Genomic DNA, 23,332 nt, shown 5'->3' with positions numbered 1-23,332 from the left:
GGTAAACATATACATCAAATGCATAGACAGTGTAGCACCTCAGTAATATAGGATCATAGGTAAACCAAGAGCTCAGCATCAGTCTAAACAGTATAATATAAACAAAAAAAGAAGAAATAGGATGCCAGGTCAACAAATGAACCTGATATCCGTCTAAATAACATGCTATATGAATTACATTTTAACCTTTGCATAAGACTGCATGGTCGTCAAGGCTAGGTCAAGTCCTACGAGTCTGAAGAGGTGAGTCTTCAGATTACGGAAAATTGGGTTATGTTAACATGTTTTTATTAATAATAAATGACAGAACAATGTAACATTCCATAACAATGCTAAAATAAAATATAGATTAACTGAAAGGTGACAAAGAAGGCATCTAAATCAATCCTACTGCAAAAATGTTCATTTAACTATGTATATTCATATATTTGAAATACGATTACAAAAGTATATACAATGACAAAGTTAGGCAAGGCAGTTAGAATGGAATCCTAGAAGATTTTTTAATCATCTTTTTTTACATAAGCCCTGCACAAGTTGTGTAATGAAGGGCTAACAGACAATTATCTTAAATATAGTTATTCTAATTATTGACTGGATGTGTGAGACAAGTTTGCGTGGATTGAGCCCAGCTGTGCCCCTGTCTACATCCAGCCCTGTCACATCATACATATTCCCACTGCATTAAGGCAGATTTTCCGTTGCAAGATTACTTCTAACTGCATTTTGGCTGATGGCTCTTGCAATGGTCTGTATCTATGCAAAAAAAAAACAATTTCACTGCTTGAAACATTTAACTCACAGAATGTGGTCACTTGTTGTGATTACAAAGCTGAAGCAGCGTGCTGGTAGTTTTCTTTTAATAGACTTGGGAAGGTGCTAAAGGGGAGAGCTAGCTTCCCTTGGGTATTTATCAGTAGGGGCTGCATAGTAGGCGACACAATGCAGGTTTAAAGTCTGTTAAATGTCTTCAAATGGGATTCGATTTGTGTGGATGACTCAATATCAGTGTGGACATAAATACAACTCTGCTTCTTCCATGTTGTCTTCTCTTCATCACATTCTCCTGACATCTTCATTTACTAACCTGGAACAAAACAGCAGTATACAACTTTAAACCCAGATAACAACAATCATGAGAGAAAATCTGAGTCTGCGTCTAATGCAAACAATTTGATTCATGAACAGTCTGCATGGCAGATCTATCAGCCATTAGTTTTACAAACGACATGAGTGTACAAATGGGACCAAATGGACCCTTACAGGTCCATGTTCCATTTGTACACTCTCAGAGTTAAATTAACACTGGGGATTTTACAGCGTAGATTGGGGTCACAGAGATTCTTACCAAGGGCTGTTCCTGGTTTGACCTGAGAATAAACTGTATCTTCAGTTGTCTCTGGAGCTGGATATTCAGTGAATGGAAAACAGCGCACATAACATTTGATCATAAATGATACGTAGTGCATGTGAATTCACAGTGTGTTTATTCTCAGTCTGATGACTCAGCTTTAGTCTTTAACCATAAGTCTACTCGTCTTTTCAGGACTAGCAGCATTGTCTCATGTTCCAGTGCAACACATGCATTGTTGAGGACTAGATTATAGCATACAGTATTATGAATTGACACTGTACGTTGAGGGCAGATATTGTGCATTTCACCTACCTTTCTTATTCTTGACTTTGCCTTTGTTTTGGTGGTTAACCTGGGCGTAGGTAACATCTGCTTCTCCTGATCCTTAAAACACAAAAAACTAGTTAGAGTATTGTTATATTTCACAATGCAACACCTGTTTATAATCGATAGTAATGTGCAGTTAGTTATATACACACATACACTGCTGAGGGTGTATGTATAGTGTTGTATATTTTGTATTGTTTTATGTTATGTCAATTATGTCTTTGTTTTTGCTGTATCTGTGTATCAGTGCTTCGTCTTTCCCTGTAATCTGTATCTTAACTCCTGTGCTGCCTTTGACGCCTGAATTTCCCTCACGGGATCAATACAGGTCTTATCTTATCTCTTATGTTCAATTTAAACAAAGGTGGCTTGTGATAAATTATACCCAAAAAGAAATGTACTTAAAAGTTTGTCGTTCAGATTAACAATTTACTAAGAGAAAGGGAGATATTTTGCCTGGGTTTTCTTACAAATATCCAGGTTCAGTAGCAACTCAGCAATCCTAAGCCTCCTTAACAAATAACTGCGTCGTCAGAAGTTGCGTAATGACCATAATGCGCCCAATTATTGGAATTTTGGCAGCTTTCCTATACAACCACTGCCTGAGATCTGTTGTCATCATAACACTTAAGACAACATGACACAAATTGACATATGACATGATTTGGAAAGGCGTAACAAAAATCCTTCATTTTACATCTTAGTTATCTTGCTGTCAGAATCATCGGAACATTGGATGACAGGCTGAAGCAAACTGAATGTTTGTGGAAGTTTATAAAGAATAACACAATTTACCTGTGGCTGAGCCAATCTTCACTTCAGAATACAAAGAGCTCTCAAGTGGATCAGCAGACTTTTCTGTGGAGGAAACTCTGTTAGGAACACTTTAAAAGCTAGGTACGTATACATTTATGATAGTGGCATTGTTTGGAGGACACAGCCTGTCATTGCACATGCTCTATGATGTGATGCATGGGGGCACAAGATTTTGCCACGAGAAAATAACACGCCTTCTATTTACAGTAATGCCACTTGTATACCAATAACAAGTCTGTATGAAGTTGAACTACTTTCCCCCCTGTCTTTTTGCGCACATCCTACAAAGCAGTTACATTTATTTAAGCATTTTGTTAATAAGTCCAATATAAAGTTTTAAAAAATTAGATGAGATGCCATCAGAGCTGGGCATTTGCCTTATACAGTCCATAACATTGCACCTTCATAATTTCATCTTCATTTCATGTTTTATTTGTGTGCTCACCCTTCTTTTTCTTGCCCATATGTTTGAGTTCAATCTGTGAATATGTCACGTCACTGGGTTCAGCTGCAGCCTCATCTGAAATAAAGAACCATAGACAACTGTAAATTCAATTACCAATTCATCATCTCCACCTTATTAATCTTTACAATACAGTAAAATATAAAAGCTCCCTCTATGAACATCAACATTTAAATATGCATGTGATATAGCATTAAGGACAGTATATGCTACTGTTCCATTTTTGATTGCTTGAGAGACTTTGATTGCCTCTTAGAGGTTGGCATCGCAATCTGAGAAGGGAAAATGGAGAGGTTGACTTAATAGCTGAAACTATAAACATTCCAGGTCTAATGTTTTTACGGATTCATATGACTGTAGAATGCATGTTAATCCATATGACACTATTTAAAATGTCTGCCTGTGTGAAAAGAATGCCCGGTTTTAGCTGATTGATTGATGTATTGATTGATTGGTCGAAGTCCCATTCTCAAAACAGAAATGTCACTGTTGGGGTTAGTGATCAATGTGTGATTGATCGATAGTGATTGGTTGAAAGGCTGACCATGTTGAAGTGGGGAGTGTCCATTGTCTGGACTTCCTCCATGGTTGGTCCTCTGGTCTGCTGCAGCATCCTGATTGGTTCCCTGGGACTTGACGGATCTATTTCAAGATAAATATTTAGCAACATAAAGTAGCAAAAAAGATCTACTGTGGCCATGTTTTCAGAAAGGTACAGATAGAGCTATCCCCTAATAGTGAGTTGACTAATTCATACTAGTATAATTTGAATCTTGGTGACTACAGATGTTTTTCAGCGTGCATTCTTTTACTACTTATCGTAGACATTGGTATAGTTTAAACATCTTAGTGAGTCGCTTAGCCCAACGCATAATTACTAGATCACAATGAGCCCATAAAGTATTAGGGACGAGCATAGGTGGAAAAACATAAAATCATCTGAGAAGAAAAGATCCACACACACACACACACACACACACACACACACACACACACAGGCACACAAAATGACACACACGCACGCACGCACGCACGCACGCACGCACACACACACACACACACACACACACACACACACACACACACACACACACACACACACACACACACACACACGCCTACCTGACACAACATGGATCTGTAATAAAGAGAGCAAAATATATTATACTTTTGTTTTAGACTGCTGTTCAGTGTTACAACATGTCACTGTAGCTGGAGCATGAGTAAAACATGTCAGGATCCTTGTCATTATGTATTGTTATTGTTTCCTGTTCTCTCTGTACTTTTATTGTGTAGTTATGTTCCTAGTGTTCCTGTCTGCCCTAGTGTTTGCTACCTGTCTTGTCTCACCTCCCTTTGATTAGTTATGTTCTCCACCTGTGTCCTGTTGTGCCCCAGCCAATCCCTGTGTTGATTTGTCTTGTGTTCACCTGTGTCCAGTTAACCCTGTGTGTATATATAGACCCTCAGTTCCTCATGTGCCTTGATAGAATATAAATGTTGTCTTGGTGTTCTGTCCAGTCCTGTTCACTTTTATGTTCAATAAATCCATGTGCATATGACCTGCTCTGCTCCTGACTGTTCTACTTAAGGTCCTAAACTCCTGCCTCGCACTGTGACAAAAAAAAAAGAAAAGAAAATATATATCCCTTTATGAGTGGTTCTCACCTTTGGCTGTTCTGTATCGACACAGCAGGAGCAGAGCGATGGTCAGTAGAATCACAACAAGAAGTCCAACGAACAGACCCACTACATTTAGAGAACTCTGTTCCACAGGCCCAGTCGTTGCAGGATGAGACACTATGACGGCAACGAAAATATAATTTGAAATGAATACATTTACTATCACTATAGTAGGAGAACTAGCATTACAGCAATTAATTTTAGCATGTAGGCTATGGTGTAATATAATGTATTGTGATTATGTTATAAACCTGGAAGACCACTGTCATGTCTGTTATTGTAATAGTTTACAAACAAAGCTGTAAATATATTTTTATTTTAAGTAATCAGTCTTTAACACTAGTGTAAAGTTGATGAATGCAATTCTGCACAAGTAAAAGTTAGAATGACAAATGTAAGTTATATGTAATTGTGTGTACGGTACTTACATTTGCTCATTGTTTAAATACCTGAAAAACATAAACAAAGGTAAATTGTTGGCAGTATACTCACATCTCACTGCCATCCAGCTCTGTGGTGATTCTAGTCCAGAATATTTACACTTGTAGAAGCCCTCATCAGACTTAGATACAGCAGGTATGATCAGCTCTCCATTGGTTGCATTCTGGACAAGTTCTTCATTTCTATAAAAGTCCACGTTGGAGAGTGACAAATCTATTCTGTGTTTGCAGTGAAGAGTCACAGAATGTCCCTCGGTCACAGGACGAACAGGGCTCACCAGGATGACAGAGCTAACTGTAAAACAGTTAAAAACAGTCCACAAGTTCACACTGAGCAAATACAAAAGCATGCTTTTAATGAGACTAAATGAGTTGATTGAATGTTGCAGTATTGTTAGGTAGTGAATGAAGTAGCTGGACTCACAGTGTACTACTGTGATGTTGACAGCATTGCTGTATTCTCCTAATCCAGACTCACACCAGTACACTCCACTGTCTGTACTTATAAGTGCATATTTGGTCCATGTAGATTCAGTCATTTTAAGTCTAGAAAACTTATTATATTTCCTCATACTCCATTCAGTAGAGTTTCCCTCACAGCTCAGTGAGACAGAGTCAAAGGTGAAGTGCTGAGTTCTGTTAGGACTCACTGTGAGAGAAGCTGAAGAATGTAGATCTAGAACATAACACAGGATCAGAGGTCAAACAACAAATGACACAATGAGCTAAACTCAAGGAGAGACTGTGAGGGAAATAGAAATAGAAAACAATGGAAGTGAGGAAAAGTGAGAGACTGAATCAGTTACTCGTGTTAGTCAATCTACTGTCCTGCTGACTGTTAGCAACTTAAGCCCTATATTCTTTGCTGTATGACGAATAGCTAAGATAAATCCGATCAAGCTCATGATGACCCATAGCTTTGTGAGCTTGTATCTGTAGATCTGCAGCATGCATGTCAAACACCCAGGTTCTAGGTTGTTTAAAGAATTGCAGAAGAATTAAGAAAGATGAATTATGAGTCACACTCACCACCAGACCACACAAACTGAGGTTCACTGTCCTTAGTGTAATAAACTGGGTTTCCTCTCCCAGCAATACACATATATCCTCCTGTGCCTGTAGGATCATGAATGGTGTAGGAACCCTCTACAGTCCCATTGTGGCTACCAGGTAAGGGCTCATACATGTAGGTGTTGCCTGATGGTTTAGGAACAGCCCTGTACCAGGAGAACCTCCAGCCTGCAGATGATTCTTTAAAGTTACAGCTCAGAGTCACCGAGTCTCCAGGACTCAACCATGGAGGAGACAATCTCAGAAGAGGCTTGGGTTTGTCTGTTGGAAAGCACATTTCTCTGGATTAAATACAATGATATCGTTATTTCACATAAAATAGGTCTGCTTAAGATAGGCTATTGATACTGATGTTTCCTGCAATGTCCTAAGGCTGGATGGCAGGTGCAGGACCAACAGTGGATTTAAGATAAAAATGTGAAGTCCTATTTTTTATTTTTGCACATTGGACTTTCCCTCTCCAATTCACAATACCCCCTTGATATTTTAATTTCTATATAAATTCTGACTTACATGTCAATTTATACTACTTCATGTTAAAACACTTCTGCGCTCATTATTACCTCTACTTAGACTTAGGTTTTAAGTTGCTTGCTTCAATATTTCAACATTTTATATTCCTTTGATCAGACACGCCCCCCTCCTATAAGGCCAGTCATCATCAAACTGATGTAAGCCTAATTGAAAAGTTAAAACCCACGTCCCACGTCCCTGGTTCTGGTGACTGATATTGTCCCAATGCATGAGGGGACAGTAATGTTTCTATTACTTTTTAATTTTCTTTTCTTAAATTTGTTTAGTTTTTCTAAAATTAAGACATTTACAATTTCTGTGCAGATGAAAGTCTAATTGTATTATACACTTCTGCCCATAGGGGGTGCCACAAATGTGAAAAGTTACACTGTACGTCATAGAACCATACAGACAGACTGTGCTCCTGGAAAGACTTGCGGAAGTGCTTTAAGATCAAATACAGTATATATAATATATATTGTATTAACTTAAGCACGTTAATGAGGCCCATTGTTACCAATTGAGCAGTCAACAAGGTGGGGAAATGAAATGGTTGTGAAGAAAAACAGAATAGATTTTATAGACCATCAAAGCTATATAGAGTATCTAGCCTACCATACCTTCAAAAGACATGTCGATGGTATTGCTGAAATTGGAAAGTTGTTGGTCATTCTTGTGTCGACCTTTACACGCATATGGACCACTGGGATATATCTCAGGAGGACCTATTTCAAATTCATCTTCTTCACTAATCTTGATATTTTTATAATTCTTCCACCATGCGTACTCCCAGACAGAGGCACTTTCTTCCTGTATTGCACACTTCAGAATAATAGTCTCTCCCATGTAAATCACAGGCCAGTTGGGGTGTCGGCTGAGAATAGGCACAGGTTGCTCTGCAAGCACACACACACACACACACACACACACACACACACACACACACACACACACACACACACACACACACACACACACACACACACACACACACACACACACACACACACACACACACAGTTACGGTAGAGGTACATGTGTGAATTTTAGGAAGCTGTGATTGTGCATATCTGTCATTTTAGATTTCTTTGGCTATTAAAAAATAGTACATATACAAGCTTGTAGCTCTGCTATTTTTTTTCATTTGTGAAAATGTGTGCAAATCTTTGAATATATAATTTTTTAAGCGAACATTTGTAACTCAAATCTTTGCTTCTGGGGTCCCTGGAACAAAAATACTTTACAAATGTTCGCTTTAAAAAAGATATATTAAAAGATTTGCAAACATTTTCACGATTTAAAATAGCACTCGGTGCCGCACTATGAGCTTGTAGATCTGTAGATTTTTTAATAGCCAAAGAAATCTAAAAATTACAGATGCGTCCCCGGATTGAACGTGTTAATAAGAATCAAACAAATTATACTGTTTAGTTTTTATAAAACTCACCAGAGACAGTGATATTAACAGGGTTGCTATAATGTGTGTAGTATGGCGGATCTCCTGTCCCTCCTCGACACCAGTAGCTTCCACTCTCTGTGGGCCAGATTAAGTAGGTTGACCATGCTTGCATCTTCACTGGTTCAGACTGTAGGCTGTGTCTGTACCAGTAGATCTCCCACCATGAATTGTCTTCCACAGTGCAGGTGAGGGTCACACTGTTTGATTTCAGTACACTTGTTCTGTCTGATTTCAGCGTAGTATTTGGTTTAGCTGTTATTTACAACAGACAAGTAAAAATAACTGTTAACCATTGAGCATTGAGTATTTCTGCCAACTGCTAGAACTGAAAAACATCTCAGAAAAAAACGATCTTGTAAATTAAAAATCGTATGATCACACAGACCACACAGGAAATGTATACACCTTCTTAAACATTTTGATTGTTACTTGTTTTATAAGAATCAAACAAGTGTGAGTATGTGTATAGTTTGTAAACAACTGAACTCACCAGAGACAAAGATGTACAGCGAGTCGCTGCTGTAATGTGTGTAGTATGGTGGCTCTCCTCTCCCTCCTCGACACCAGTATCTCCCACTCTCTGTGATGCTAGCAGGCCAGAATGTGTAGGTTGACTCTTCTGTCACCTTCACTGGGTCAGAGGTTTTGTCTCTTCTGTACCAGGAGAAGTTCCATGAAGCTGTACTGTCTTCTACAGTACAGTTGAGGGTCACACTATCTGATGTCAGTACCCTTGTTTTGTCTGATGTAAGCGTAGTCCTTGGTGTAGCTGTTATTTGCGAGGGAGAAGTAAAATAGAACTGTGTCATTATTGTGCCTGTTGTTGTCCACATAGTATTTGTATTTATATTTTGTAATTGGCGCAGGTTTGACAGCGGATGCCTTTCCTGACGCAACCCCTGAGTCTGTTAGAATTGAAAAACACCAGTCCCTGATACAGGATATTTCTTTATGGGTGCAGTGAATGATATTATATGTCTTTATAATGTGTATTACTGATGAATTGAGTACAAAGGACCACAATACCACAATGGAAACAAGCCCCTGCGGCTTTTTGGGTCATCAGTTTAGCATAACCTTTGACTGTACAACCGGTACAGTTAATAAGCATATTAATTAAGTATACAATCAATCAATCAATCAATTGATCAATCAAAACATAATCATAGTGATGAGAAAGTTTGATCATATGACATACCTGACACAATCAAAGTGACTTTGTTACTTGTTTTGTTGATCTCGTTGTCATCTGTTTGAAGAACACCAGTACACCAGTACTGACCACTGTCTTTTGCCTCTGGTTTAGTTAATGTATGTAGATTATTAGTGTCTGTATCGACATCATCTTCATCTTGCTCTGTAGACGGAAGTAAATGTTGATTCTAATTAGAATCTTAAAGGACGACTTCACCACTTTTCAACCAGTCTTCATATAATAGGTCCTCACTAATACTCATGATAAAATGATACAATTTTTTTCTACTTGGTCTGTGTCTCATAGGAGGGCTGTGGACAGTCCAGAAACCCGTCTACCAGTGACATCATCGTTAGGCAGATTTTTTTTTTCCAAAAAGATTAAAACATTTTAATTCAGATTTTTATTAAGGCGAGAACAATGGGATCTATTATTGCATTGCAACTTTCCAGGAATACAAAGCCTGCAGTTTCTATTAGCTTGGATTCCCCATTGATGATGTCACTGGTATACGGGTTTCTGAACTGTCTACAGCCCTCCTCTGAGACACAGACTGATTAGAAAAAAATGCTACCATTTTATCATGAGCATTAGTGAGGACCTATTATATGAAGATATGTTGAAAAGTGGTGAGGTCCGTCCTTTAAGAGATGTATTTTTGGCATTGGACTGTTTATGCTGCCACAGATATGACAGCTTGTCCCTGCTCACCTTCCCTCGGTTGTTGTTGTCACCTCGTCGCCGTCAGCGAGGGCTGCACGGTGTCCCGTAGGAAGCACAGTTGTGCCTCGATCCAGCTGCAGGCCAGGGCGGGTGTTAACTCCTCCGGGAGCGGCTGCATCGCCATCGCCGGCAGCTTTTTCAACACCCGCGCAAGTTAACACACACACACACACACACACACACACACACACACACACACACACACACACACACACACACACACACACACACACACACACACACACACACACACACACACACACACACACACACACACACACAGATAAAATACGAGTACAGTAAAATGAGGAAGTGTATCAAGTGGAAAGATTGTGTCAGTGTTTTAAGTGTGAAAAGTGTAGATTAGGATTGTCTACAGAAAATACATAATCTATACATACATGCAGCAGGCTGGCCAAGGTGTACAGTATGAACATTTTAATATTATGTGCTGAACTGTATAAATTAAGAGCCACTGTAGATGTGTGCATAAAATGTGCAAGAGAATTGTCTGACAATGTTCTAACCTTTGTGGTAAAACGTGTACTGCCAGTCCTCCTTCCTTCCTTCTTTCATGTCACATTTGAATGTAACAGACTCTCCAGTAAATATGTGGGACTGGTTGGGCTCCAGGGTCAGAACAGCTTCTATCTCTACACAAAGAACAATTAGAATTAAACCAAATGCCACACACAGCATTTATATAGTCATATATTGAGAGGGTGTATGTGCCATAAATATGATCTTGACTGAGTGAATTAAGAGAATAAAGAGCAGTGGTGGAAAGTAACTAAGTATATTTACTTACTGTAAGTAGCCTACTGTACAATTTTGAGGTATTTGTACTTTACTTGAGTATTTCCAATTTCCAATACTTTGACTTCTACTCCACTACATCTCCGATCCAAATATAAACTTTAGTTACTAGTTACTTTGTAGATTTTGATTATTATTTGATTATTATCACAAAACATACATTAACCACTTCAGCCCTATTTACATTTCGGCCATTTGACAATGTAACAATGCGTCGTGATGCGACGCATTGTGGGCTTGTAGATCTGCTATTTTCAAAAGCTTTTTATACATGTGAAAACTTTAAATAGGACATTCTGCATAATGAATAATTTTATTCTAGGAACTTTAAGTACATTTTGATGTCAATACTTTTGTACTTTTACTCAAGTACAGAACATCGCAGTATTGATACTTTTACTTGAGTACTTTTTCCTCCACTGATAAACAGAAAATCAATCTTCACCTTCACTGTGTCCATAGCAGGAGAGCAAGCTACTCAGCACTGAAAAACATTGATGAGACAATATCAATACTTGCATTTTAATTATTCCTAGTTCACAGGACACCAACATGGACAGCTAACTCAAAGTTCAATCAGAACAAATAACAAGCAGTTTTGCAAATTTGTCCATTCCTTAATATCAATGACTATGCTTGACCAAAGAATTCAGGAAAGCATTGAAAACTTAGGTACTGTAGTTTTCTCATTAATGTTGTACTTTATTTTGGTTGTTATTGCTAGTAATATAATACATTAATCCACGTCAAGTAAAAAAACATTGGGATCCTATAAAAACAACTACGAGGGGCCTACATTGATTCCATTGACATGCTCTTACCATTCAAACATATAGTTTGAATACAGTAACAAAATGTTATGTAATTCCTTCATTAAAATGGTTCAAATCCTAGTTCAATAGACCCATTAGTAATAATAGTGATATACTCACAGAGGAGCACGCAGGGCCAGATGTGAGCCATCCTCTCCTGTGATCAACGGCTCTGCTGTACCATTTCTGAAAAATCTTTCTACTTTCTACATCTATTCGATGTTGCCCTTTGAAACAGGGAAATAGAAAGAGGCAGGGTAGCGGTGTGTGTGGGGGGAGGGGGTGGGGGGAGGAGTAATGGCCAGGTGGTTGTGTTTCGTTTTTACTCATGCATGAGCTAGGACATTTTTTCTTTTCCATTTCTCAACTTCTTTAGTTGAGAGAAAGTTCTGAAAAAAATCTGATAAGCTCTTATCATCTTTGGTTTTATTATATACATGGTTTAGAAGTAGAGATACATGTCTTACATAACAATAAGAAAATAAAACACCAATTTGTCTTGTTCTACAGCATGTCTCTTCCTGAGATACGTATAATTAATTGTACTTTTGACCTTGATCTGATTCTGACCTTCACTTTCGACCTTTCTATGCCAAAAGTTAACCATGTATTGGGGCATCCTACTGATCATTACCACAAGGTTTCATGAAGATTTAACCATCCGTTGTCACTTTGACCTTTTGAGACCCAATAATCATCGCTTTCGGGCGGTCAGACTACTGATCATTCATCAGTTATTTTGTTCACTGACAGAATGTGTACTTCCCTGGCTACACCGTGGGAAAAACAGAACTTCAATTTCTGCAAAGTATTCTCTCACTCATGTCACGGCCCCATAGCCTGGCTTACCAGGTCCTGTGTTGTGTCTTGTGTACTCTTGTCTTTAGTGTCTTGCACAGGGCCTGTAGGTTGGGGAATTGGGGTGCCAATCAAGTGCATTGGGAGCACCTGGCCAGTGTTCCCCAGTATGCCCTATAAAAGGCTGGGTGTGGCCATACTCAGTCGCTCTCTCTTTCCCTGATGGCAGCTACACTGTGTTTAGTTTAGTCTTTGTTTGAGTTTGCACCATTCAACACCCCACACTACATTTACACTACATCCATACATTTGCTGACACTATTGACACTGATTAACACATCTCATATTATTCTTGGTTATATGTTGAATTTAAGTTATTGTTTATATTGTAAATAAATATATTGCTTTGTGCACTTTTAAAAGCCGTGTCTTCCTCCTTTTTGTTATGGCCTATGAGCCAGGTCATAACACTCACTTGAGAGCTCATGGGCTGCCTACAGTATGTAATTTATTGGCTTTACTTTAAATAAATTAAATCGTCTGTGTGGGCCTCTCTTGGGGTGCACTTGACAGCTAAACAATAATCAAAAGTAAACTTAAGGTGGGGTAACCTAAATTTACAGATTCAGATAAGAGAAATAAAGACAATGTACCAGACAACGTTTTACAATGCAGTGAGAAGACTAAGAATTACGATAGACCACAAAGGGGTGAAATGCAAGTGTCACAACACTGAATGACAGGAAGACGGACGTCTCTGTGCAGCCACAATGCTGCACAGAGACGTTGTGAAAACACAGGAAATGTGTCTTGAAATGCTATTAATCTACTCTCCACTCCAGAGTGGTTCTGAAATGTGACAAGGACCCCGAATTGACACATTTTATCCCGCGGACCCCTGTTTGAAAATGTATGCCAGGGACCCCCATAAGAGAAGATTTTTACCATAGCAGTGATTCTGAACCATTTTAATTTCAAGGATCCCCGGTTTTTATATGGATTAAGTCAAGGACCCCCATTTGATAAAATGTTTATCTTTGGGACCCCCAGTCTACACTGTAGTATCATCAGTGTTGATTTAACTCTGAGAGCGTTCAAATGGAAACAAATGGACCCTAACAGGATTTGTACACTCTCAGAGTTACAGACACATACACATACACTGTAAGGGTCCATTTGGTTCATATTCCTAACTATCAATCATTTGGCTGGAGACCCCCTGGAACCACTTCAAGGACCCCTGGGGGTCCCCCGGACCCAAATTTGAGAACCACTGCTCTACTCTACGAATGTATTAGCAACAAGAGCAGGGCAATCAACTGGAACCTTTCTTCTGAGTCATGTAGTGATGCAGAACTGTTTAAACATTAGACTTCATACAGCTGTGGTACATGGTTATAACAACATGGCTCTAAACCAATCAGATTTTCATTTGAGCTACCCATTGTAGAAAACAGTACACTTAAAGCCAGCATAATGCACAACAAAATACTGTTAATTTATATACAGTTTGCTTTTTTCATAAATTTGCCATACAAACAGAATATAATAAGTGTTTATGGTCTGTTTGTTATTGATGGGAGAATAGCAGGAAAGTTAACACACCAAAGGCTGTGGTGAGGTGCTGGATCACTGGAAACTTAAATAAAAATAATATAAATTCCAGGGTCCCCACGGTCATGAAATTCCTGGAAATATTTTGAAATTAAAAAAGAAATAATCCAGTACTGGAAAAGGTTTGGAATTGATCAAACTTCATCAAAGGTCCTGGAATTTATCAAGGGTCCTGGAAAAATATTTGGCTATGCATTGTTTTTGGCTATTGATTTTTTTTAATACAAAACCTTTCCATAAACATGTATAACATTACACGAAATATGTAACATAAGTAGTTTTTCGCCGAACAGGCTGTGTAACACCCCATCCGCATTGCCAGCGATGCGACATGACGATGACGCAACGCGAGCGGGCGATGAAATCTCATTAAAATACATGTTTTTGAATGAGACCGTCCTGACCTACCGCAAGCGACAACGAACCGTGCAACGACGTCGTCCACCCCTCCTATTTTCGCTCGCAGGCTCTATTTGAGCGAGGTTTCACACCTCATCCGCACTGCCAGCGAGCGAGCGTTCTGACGGCGACGTCGCGCGAAAAACTGTCCTCATTTGGGGCGATATGGAGCGTCGTCCATCGCGTTGCGACGTAGCATTAACCAATCATATTAATGGTGGGAAAAGTATATATTTTTGGACTTAAGTAAAAGTATCAATACTGCGATGTAGAAATACTCTGTTAAAAGCTAATGTACTTGAGTAAAAGTACAAAAGTATTCGTATCAAAATGTAGGTTAAAGTAGGCTACCAAAAGTAGAAAGTAGGTATACTCATATTACTCAAGTTACTCAATGTATAAAAATCTTATACTAAATCTATAAATCTATAAACAATAGCAGATCTACAAGCTCACAATGCCTTGCATCACTTGTAGATCTGCTATTTTCAAATGGCTGAAATGTATATAGGGCTGAAGTGGTTAATGTAGGGCTGAAGTGTGTGTGTGTGTGTGTGTGTGTGTGTGTGTGTGTGTGTGTGTGTGTGTGTGTGTGTGTGTGTGTGTGTGTGTGTGTGTGTAAACCTATATTTTATCACTATATTTGACCTATATTCATATAATTACATTTATACATTATGTAACCTATATGTTTTAATGAGTTGTGATAACAGCACAATAGGGATCTATATTAATTGTAATATGGTGCAATACTCTGCAAAGTATACACTGTAACGAATTTCTGTATAGTGTTTTTATGATTCTGAATCCATTGCAATCATTTGTTTTGCACCAAAACCACTCCTTGGGCTAAAAACGGCCCAATCTCAATGGGCTTTTTACACAAAAAGTATACATGGCTATGGCCGTTTTTAGCCCAAGGAGTGGTTTTGGTGCAAAAGAAATGATTGCAATGGATTCAGAATCATAAAAACACCCTAGTTTGACCCCTCACATGCTACTTAAAACAGAATTAAATTTGGATTCTTTTTTGGATTTTTTTTTAAACCAAGGTTATGGTGGGTACCCCAACTTTAAGGAGCTGTCAAATCTCCTAGGGATACTGCATTTCAGTCTTTGTGAGATGTGTTACTAGACACCTTTACAAACACATTTTTTGGTAAGGAATTTATTCCAAGATTGGAAAATATTCTGCTAATATCCCCTGACTATATGGCATCAATATGTTTTGCCTGTTTCACTGAAATAAACGTGGCCTAAATGAAGTGAGGGTCTCACGCACTGTATGAAAAGATAGCCTAGTGCACGCATATGATCCACTCAAGTCCCGCACCCGCAGGTGCAGGACAAACAACAGTTCATCTATTTGATGAACTGTAAAAACAAAATAAGCGCACATGGTAGAAAAAGCTCCGCTATTTATGTATTGCTGTCAACGTTTTGATCAGTTAGAAGTTCATCAGGAATTTTACATTTTCATTAGGAAACATGTAGCCTATGTAGGCCTATCCCACATGTTCAGGACAATTCCCGAGGAAGAAATAAATAAATAAATAGCGGCTGTGGTGGAAGTGGAAAGTACTACATGTACTCAAGTACTGTGTAGGCCTACTTAAATACAATTTTGAGTTAATAGGCCTACTTTTAATTCTCCACTACAGAGGCAAATATTCCTACTTTTACTCCACTACACAATTATTTGAAAACTTTAGTTAGTTACTTTGCAGATTATTAAATTATAAAACATACATTAACCACTTCAGCCCAATTTTATACTATTTGAAAATAGCCGATCTACAAGCTCACAATGCATCACCATGCATTGTGAGCTTGTAGATCTGCTACCTATTTTCAAACATTTTACTACTTTCTTTTACTTTAGGTAGGCCTACTTTAAGTATATTTTGATGCCAATACTTTTGTACTTTTACTGAACATTGGCCTTTTACTTGTTGTAACAGAGTAGCCTTATTTCTTCACATTGTTTACTAATTCTACTTAAGTAAAATATGATATCTGACTACTTCTTCAACCACTAAATAGCGGAGCTTTTTTCACTCAGCTTATACTGTTTGATGCTGGTTGTTGAACTTTATAGGCTATAAATAAAATATGAAGTAGGCTAATGAGGGTCTCACTAGCCTACTGTGTTTAGAACAATCCTCAAATATGAAGAACAAAGTGTTGGCAGTAGCTGATGTGTTGTCCGTCCACTAGGTATTTGAAAATCCAAGTTCCCCCACTCTTTATAAAACATCTGACAATAAAAAAAGAATAGCCCTATACTATAGATGTATATCGAAGAGGCACAAAGCACTTATTTGTTTTCACTCTATGACAAAGCAGTGTGCAGATCTCAACCAGGCCACAATGGAAACAAGTTCCTTTAGGGTTTTTTGTGTTATTATCCTTTTAACAACCATTGTAAAATCCTACCTCTGTAGGCTACTGTTTACAAATCTGCTAATAAAGTATTTAATTAATAAATAAATAATAAATAATCAACCAATGAAAAGTGTTTGGGGGCGGGACATTGGTCGCGAAACCTCGCAGAAATAGAGACCTTGCGAGCAAAGCAAAGCAAAGCAAAGTTTGTTGTTTACCCAGGGTGTCGGACTAAGCACGAAGCTTGTTTCCAGCCGGACCCTGCATGGAAGCCTTGCTCAAGGGCTATTCAGCGGTGATTCATGATTGATGTGATGAATTGGGGAATCGAACTAAGGACCTCTTCCGGTATCAAGGCCGCCCCTCTAACCACTAGGCCACCGCTGCCACTAATATAGGAGAGGTGGGCGACGTCGCTGCACGGTTCGTTGTCGCACGCGGTAGGTCAGGACGGTCTCATTGAAACACATGTATTTTAATGAGATTTCACCGCTCGCTCGCGCCGCGTCGCGTCGCATCGCTGGCAGTGCGGATGAGGTGTGTCACGGCTGTGCCCCACCCCCAAACACTTTTTATTGTTTTTTATTTATTTATTTTGCTACACTGCCTATCTTTGGGCATCGTACATAGGAGTAAGAGACACATTATTGCGCTGAATGATTGTTATATAGGCCTGGAAATTGGGCTAAAAATTCTGGAAAAGTTTTGGAAAAGGTTTGGAAATTCATTGCTAAAAATGTGTGGGGACCCTGAAATTCACTCTGGCTCCATATGTAGTCATCTTTATTGATTGACACAGACCTTCAGAATCAAATGAATGCCGTCTTTTTAAACTGAGGACCGCTAATAAAATACAAGGGCAATTTTATTTTGTTTAATTGAAATGTGTGTTTCTTTTAAAAGTAAGTAAGTTTGTTATTTGTTTGTTTATTGTTTTGAAGAATTATGTTGGTTCATCGTTTGTTAAATGAAATGCTAGTGTCCTGTAAGTCCATATGGGCTGGGCTTCCTTTGGAAGCATGACACTTTAATAAAGAAAAAATCAATCAAAAATCAGTAAGGCAAAACAAAAATACATTTTTGCTAGCTATAAAAGAAACTATTAAGAGTCCACAGAAGAAGCCCTTTTAGAGCCAACATATCTGTGCCATCATTTCCACTTGTGCTGAATAAATACATAAATGGATTAGATTTGTGAGTGCAAACCTGTTCTAAATTGTGTTAAACAAAAATAAACCAATGAAAATAATTTGTGCAGTGACACAAAAAGGTCCCTAGAGGGTGCCAGGAGGGACCTTTAGTTGGGTTAACAGTACAGTAAATTAAATGTGCAAGATGAGTTGTGTTGTGTGGTATATTATTAAAACTGAGAACACTGTTCTCAAGATGTGGAAGGTGTTTACACAACATCAATGTGAGAACAAAGTTGTCTTGACTGCACTGCAAATACAGATATTTGGTGCACATTGTTCAGATTCAAAGATCATTCATACAAGTCTTAAATAAGCCATTGTGCTTTTATGAGCGATCCAGTTTAGAGGACCTTGTATTGTAAATTGTACTTCCATGTACTGTTTCCATGTCTTTTCTAAATAAAGTATTCAATCAATCAATACATTATGTGTAATGGTTGATTGGTTAATTCGTTTACAAAGCGGGCAGAGGCCTACGCTCTGGAGACTAAACATGCAGATGAGGTAACTAATGATATTCTATATACCCATTTGCTGCCACTGGCTTCAGATTTGTTTAATATCTGTGTACTTGCATACATTTATTGTATCCTGTATTATGTTTTCTATTTACTTTACAATGAGTCTGTAAGGATAACTCCCTCTTGTGGCTGTTTTTGGTCATTTTGTTTAAAGTTGTAACCCAGTTCAATGCTTTTGATTATCATTGAAGTAGTAGCAGGTGTGACAGTGCAATCACAATAGTAAGTAGCAGGTGTGATACTTTCCACAGCCGTAAGTAACTGAGTCTCACTGCTTCAGCCACACAGTTTTGTTTTCTCCTGCCTACACACTGTTTTTCTGTTCTACTTAGAGCCTTGGAAACTATTGTCTTTTTACGGATATAAATTTGACATTCTTCAAGTAAAGTTCAAGAAAAGTTACGCCGTGTCCTTTTTTTGGAAATGTGGATTTCTCGTTCGCTATCTGTCTAGTAGGCCTACTGTACAGATCCATGGTATAAGGGCAGAATAACCCATATACCGCTAAGGGTCTGCTAACACAGTGGTTCTCACCTTTTCAGGCTGCGACCCCCAACAAGAATCATATTTGAACTGGGGACCCTCCAACATAATCATATTTGATTAGTCTTCAGTGGTGCTCCCGAGTCCCCCTACCACCAAGGCATCCCAGTGCTACCACCGTGTCCCATATTTTGTGTAACTCAGTCTATAAGTCTAATTCAATTTATTGTTTTTATTATTATTATCAGGAGAGACAATACATTTAGGCCTATGCATAGTAGTGCATCATATTCACAATACAGTCTTTCCATACAGGATTACACATTGTCTCCCTAGTGAGACAGCAGCAACAAAAGAAGAATAAGAAAGGTAAAAAAGAAGGGGGTAAGGGGGAAGTAATCAAAGAAATATATAAACATGAATAGAACAGAAGAATATATATACATTCAACCTATCAAATTACAGACATATACAAATCTCTTGTGAGAAACATTTCTAATGTCTTAGTATACCATACTGTAAATGCTGACTTGTAAAAAGAAAATGGTGGGAAATGTTCAGGTCTCTAAAGCACTGCCACACAAACATCCTAGACAGTGGGACACACACATCCAGGCCACCATGTTTGGTCTAAGAACAACTTGACAAATGTCCAATACTTGTTTACAGTACTTGTTTGTTACAAACCTCAGTAAGCCCTGTTTACTCTGCACACATCACATGCACTAATGGCCCACATTGTTTGTCCTTTAAACCTAAGAATAACTTGACAAATGTCCAGCAAACACAGGACAAGGTAAGAAAGAGGAAGCTGAGCAAGGCTGGGACGACAAGTTTAAAGTTGGGGATGTTGTCCTGGCGGCATCACAACCTTTTTAACCACTTTAACCTTTTATACTTTGGCTAGTCAGAAATAGCAGATATACAAGCTCATGGCGTGGCACGATGAGCTTGTAGATCTGCTATTTTTCTAAAATCTTGAACATCAATTAACATTTTTAACACGACTCAACAGACAACATATTTTCAGATGGGGTCTGCGGCTAAATATTTATCAATTTGGGGGTCCTTGACATGAAAAGGTTTGAGAACCACTGATCTAGATGCATCGTTCCAGGTGCTGAGTACGTACTGGGTAACGGTCTCACTCAGCCCAGTGCCATACTTCCCCTGTGCAGTTCACAGAGCAGCACAGAGGTCTGTCTAAATTAAAACTGAATTCAGACAGTAAACTAAAACTTCATAACTTTGTATTATATAGCAATAATAATAACCATGGTCCTAACGGGTTGGGACAGAGATCTTAAGCTCTACTACTGCCCTCTCTTCGGATGATCTCCCCTGCTCTCAAGGGATTCCTTGTTTATTATTTTAGGTGAGAATCTTGTATAAGCCCTATATGGGTTTTCTTTCTCACCTGCACTTATGTCTGTGTTTTTTAATAATGTTACCTTTGTACTGTTTTTTTTATTGTGCGAATAAATAAACCAAAATTCCTCAAGCAACAGTTTCCAGCTAAATAGCCGCCTACTTTTATTTATGCCATTGCCTACAAAGTAAATGTTACATTGTACTTGCGTTCTCTTATCTCCCCTGTACGTGACGTTAGGTGCAGATGGGCCATTGTATTTAATAAAGCAGTATAGGCTATTCTATGTGGCATGTATGCAATATTGCCAATATATGTGGAGAGACATTTGTTGTATCATTGTAAAGCAATGGCACATTAATCCAATATGATGTGTGTATTTCTTTATAAATCTAGCCTCTTAATTTTGCTGTCAAAGGGCACCAGATTTAAGCATTTTTCATTAAAAATGGACAGCATTTTCTAACCAGGGGACCCCCGGTACTAATCCCTGGACCCCCTGTTGAACCCCGCCCTCCACGCTAAAATGACATCTGTGTTTCTCAAACCCTGTGTACAGCCCTGTGGAGGATGATATAATAAAAAAAAAAAACTGAAATATAGGGGGAAAGAGCATTCCTAATTTTAACGTTAATGCCATACATACGGCACAAATCATGGAGAGTGGTTGGTTTGTTTTCAAAAATGACACCACAGACTCAGAGTCACTCGTCACTAACTGGGAGAAATGCGATGATGCCTGGCTGAGCCAGGATTCCAATATACATTTTCTTTGTCATTATTCTATCAATTACCTTTTCAATAAATCAAATAGTCTTTATCAACGAATCAACACAACAAATTCAAATAGATTTCTATAGTCGACTAAAATCGATTAGTTTGATTTACCACTTAAGCCCCATTTTATACTTCATTGTACATTTGCTACATGTTTTGAGCTTGTTGTGACCCCTCTCCCCCATACTCAATGCTTACCATCTCTCACTACCTGCAAATATGGAATGGATGCGGAAAGAACACTATTAAACACAAGATGAATGCATCCATCAAATAGGAGTTTCCTACAAGCGACGCCTCTCTAGATACAAATACTAGTATCAATGGAAACACCTTCACCATAAGATCATTGAAATGGGATTTAAAATATGTTTCGCCTTTACTGTGCCAAAATTTGGAACAGACCGAGTTCTCCTGAAAAGTATGCTCAAAGATATTGTAGACCCACTTTGAGCGAAATGATGGCAGAAACAGAATTTCTACTTCACACTGCTGAGACTGTGAGCTGCTGCAATGGCGAGGGAACGCGGCCAGAAGAAGTACTTCGAGAACATCAAGCAGAAGATTAGGAGAAAAGACATAATTTACTTTTCAAATTTCAGTCTGGTTTCAGGCCATCGTACTCTACTGACACGTGTTTAAGGTTTAATGCCCCCTGACTACCTTAGGCTAAGTTGATTGTACATCAGTATGAAACTAGGTCGAACCAAACGGTATATGATGGAAGTATGAACGGGACCCGTAAAGGCCAACCAAAACTGCCCTCACATGCCCTAAGTGAGGGGGACAGACATTCTCAACTATAATGTCATGGTAGAGGAAATGTCAAACCAAAAAAGAAAGAAAGGAAAACACTGGGGGGAAAAAAACACTCCAAACCACAGTGCCTAGAACCTCCTAGTGCCCCCAAGGGGCAACATCTCAACTTTCCTGGCCTGGCATTGGCCGGACTGATGGCGTGGATCCACTCACATGCGTTCCACACCGGGTGTGGGTGGATCCGTGTTGTCGGTCTGGCTAGCGCCAGGCTAACCACAACCCCCAATTAGCACTGTCTCTTAACTACCCCCAAGAGACCTTGGGAGCAGTAGCATGCCACTTGGACACAGGCCGGGGTCTGAGCAGCCTCGGGTCGGGGCGCCTGGAGGAGGGTGTCTGTTTTATTGACAACATCATGTTTATTAAGTCCTCAACTTAATTAAAATGGGATTTGGGTGCAAGATCAGTGAAGTGTCCCTTTAAAGAGTCCTCCTTATCTGAGAGAGCTGCCAACCAGGCCTGCAAACTTAAGTGTTGTTCACAGGGGTGGAGGATGAGACAGGGGAGCGGGTGGGGATGTGTGGGACATGACCTACCTGGTGACAGTCAAGCTCCTGTGTGCTGTCACCAGGGGAATCCCCATTGTGAACATCCAATTGGCTAAAGTGTGGTAAAGCTGGGAGCTTCCTTCCTCCTAATGGACTCATGGTGAAGACACAGAGCAAGAGCAAAAGTTTAAAAAAAAGTCTCCAGGAATCCCTGAGGACTGCCAGTGACCGGCCTCTCCTACAGGGTTAGGACATCCATGTCACAGAGTCAGTGGAGCCAGAGCCAGTCCACATGAAAGACATCATTTTGTGCAGTGGAGCTAAATATCTACCTAAGATACCCTCTAAACACAAGGCCCACACGGTGGTGATACCGTAAAAGAAAACAGTCAGGAACTAGTATTGCAACCCCCCCCCCCACACACACACAGTCGTGGTGAGGATAGCCTTTCGGGTGTCCAGTCAACCCCAGGGTCCCAGCCGGAGCCCACTGGCACAGGCCTCGATGCATGTTCATGAGCTGGTGGTGGCGAGGCCAGCCAAGAGGGGGCCAGAGCCAAAAGAGAAGCTCACCTGTGACCTATACCAGCTAGACAGTCCTTCCACCGCGAGAGAGACCCCCTGCAGTCTGCTGCTTGCCATTTGTTTTTGTTTTTATATTTAGTTATTTATTTATATGCCCATGGTGGACTATGCATGGCAGGGGCGTCCTCTTCCCTGAGCCAGAGGCCTATAAGCCTGACCGCATACCAAAAACGCTTTACTGTCTGCAGGGTCATTGGCTGAGGATAATTACTATTATACACAGCTAGCT

The 23,332-nt window shown here is 39.3% G+C and overlaps 1 protein-coding gene across 1 annotated transcript; it reads right to left on the bottom strand.

Moving 5' to 3' along the window:
* Positions 1–37: 37 nt before the first annotated feature.
* On the bottom strand, positions 38–22,677 carry LOC311057323 (B-cell receptor CD22-like; the record flags this gene model as incomplete). Its single annotated transcript, XM_084074278.1, has 18 exons — positions 38–1,087; positions 1,349–1,405; positions 1,667–1,738; positions 2,477–2,539; positions 2,943–3,017; positions 3,505–3,602; positions 4,083–4,098; positions 4,629–4,760; positions 5,136–5,378; positions 5,508–5,759; positions 6,113–6,415; positions 7,288–7,563; positions 8,115–8,378; positions 8,617–8,895; positions 9,325–9,483; positions 10,572–10,697; positions 21,410–21,422; positions 22,567–22,677. 18 exons carry the CDS (start codon positions 22,675–22,677, stop codon positions 1,083–1,085), a joined length of 2,544 nt encoding a protein of 847 aa, XP_083930404.1. The 3' UTR covers positions 38–1,082.
* Positions 22,678–23,332: the final 655 nt, after the last annotated feature.

Source organism: Gymnoscopelus microlampas (genome assembly GCF_963454915.1).
Source record: "Gymnoscopelus microlampas genome assembly, chromosome: 12".
Lineage (NCBI taxonomy): Eukaryota > Metazoa > Chordata > Actinopteri > Myctophiformes > Myctophidae > Gymnoscopelus > Gymnoscopelus microlampas.
Note: the sequence above shows the minus strand (reverse complement) of the source record. Positions and strands in the feature narration are given on the sequence as shown.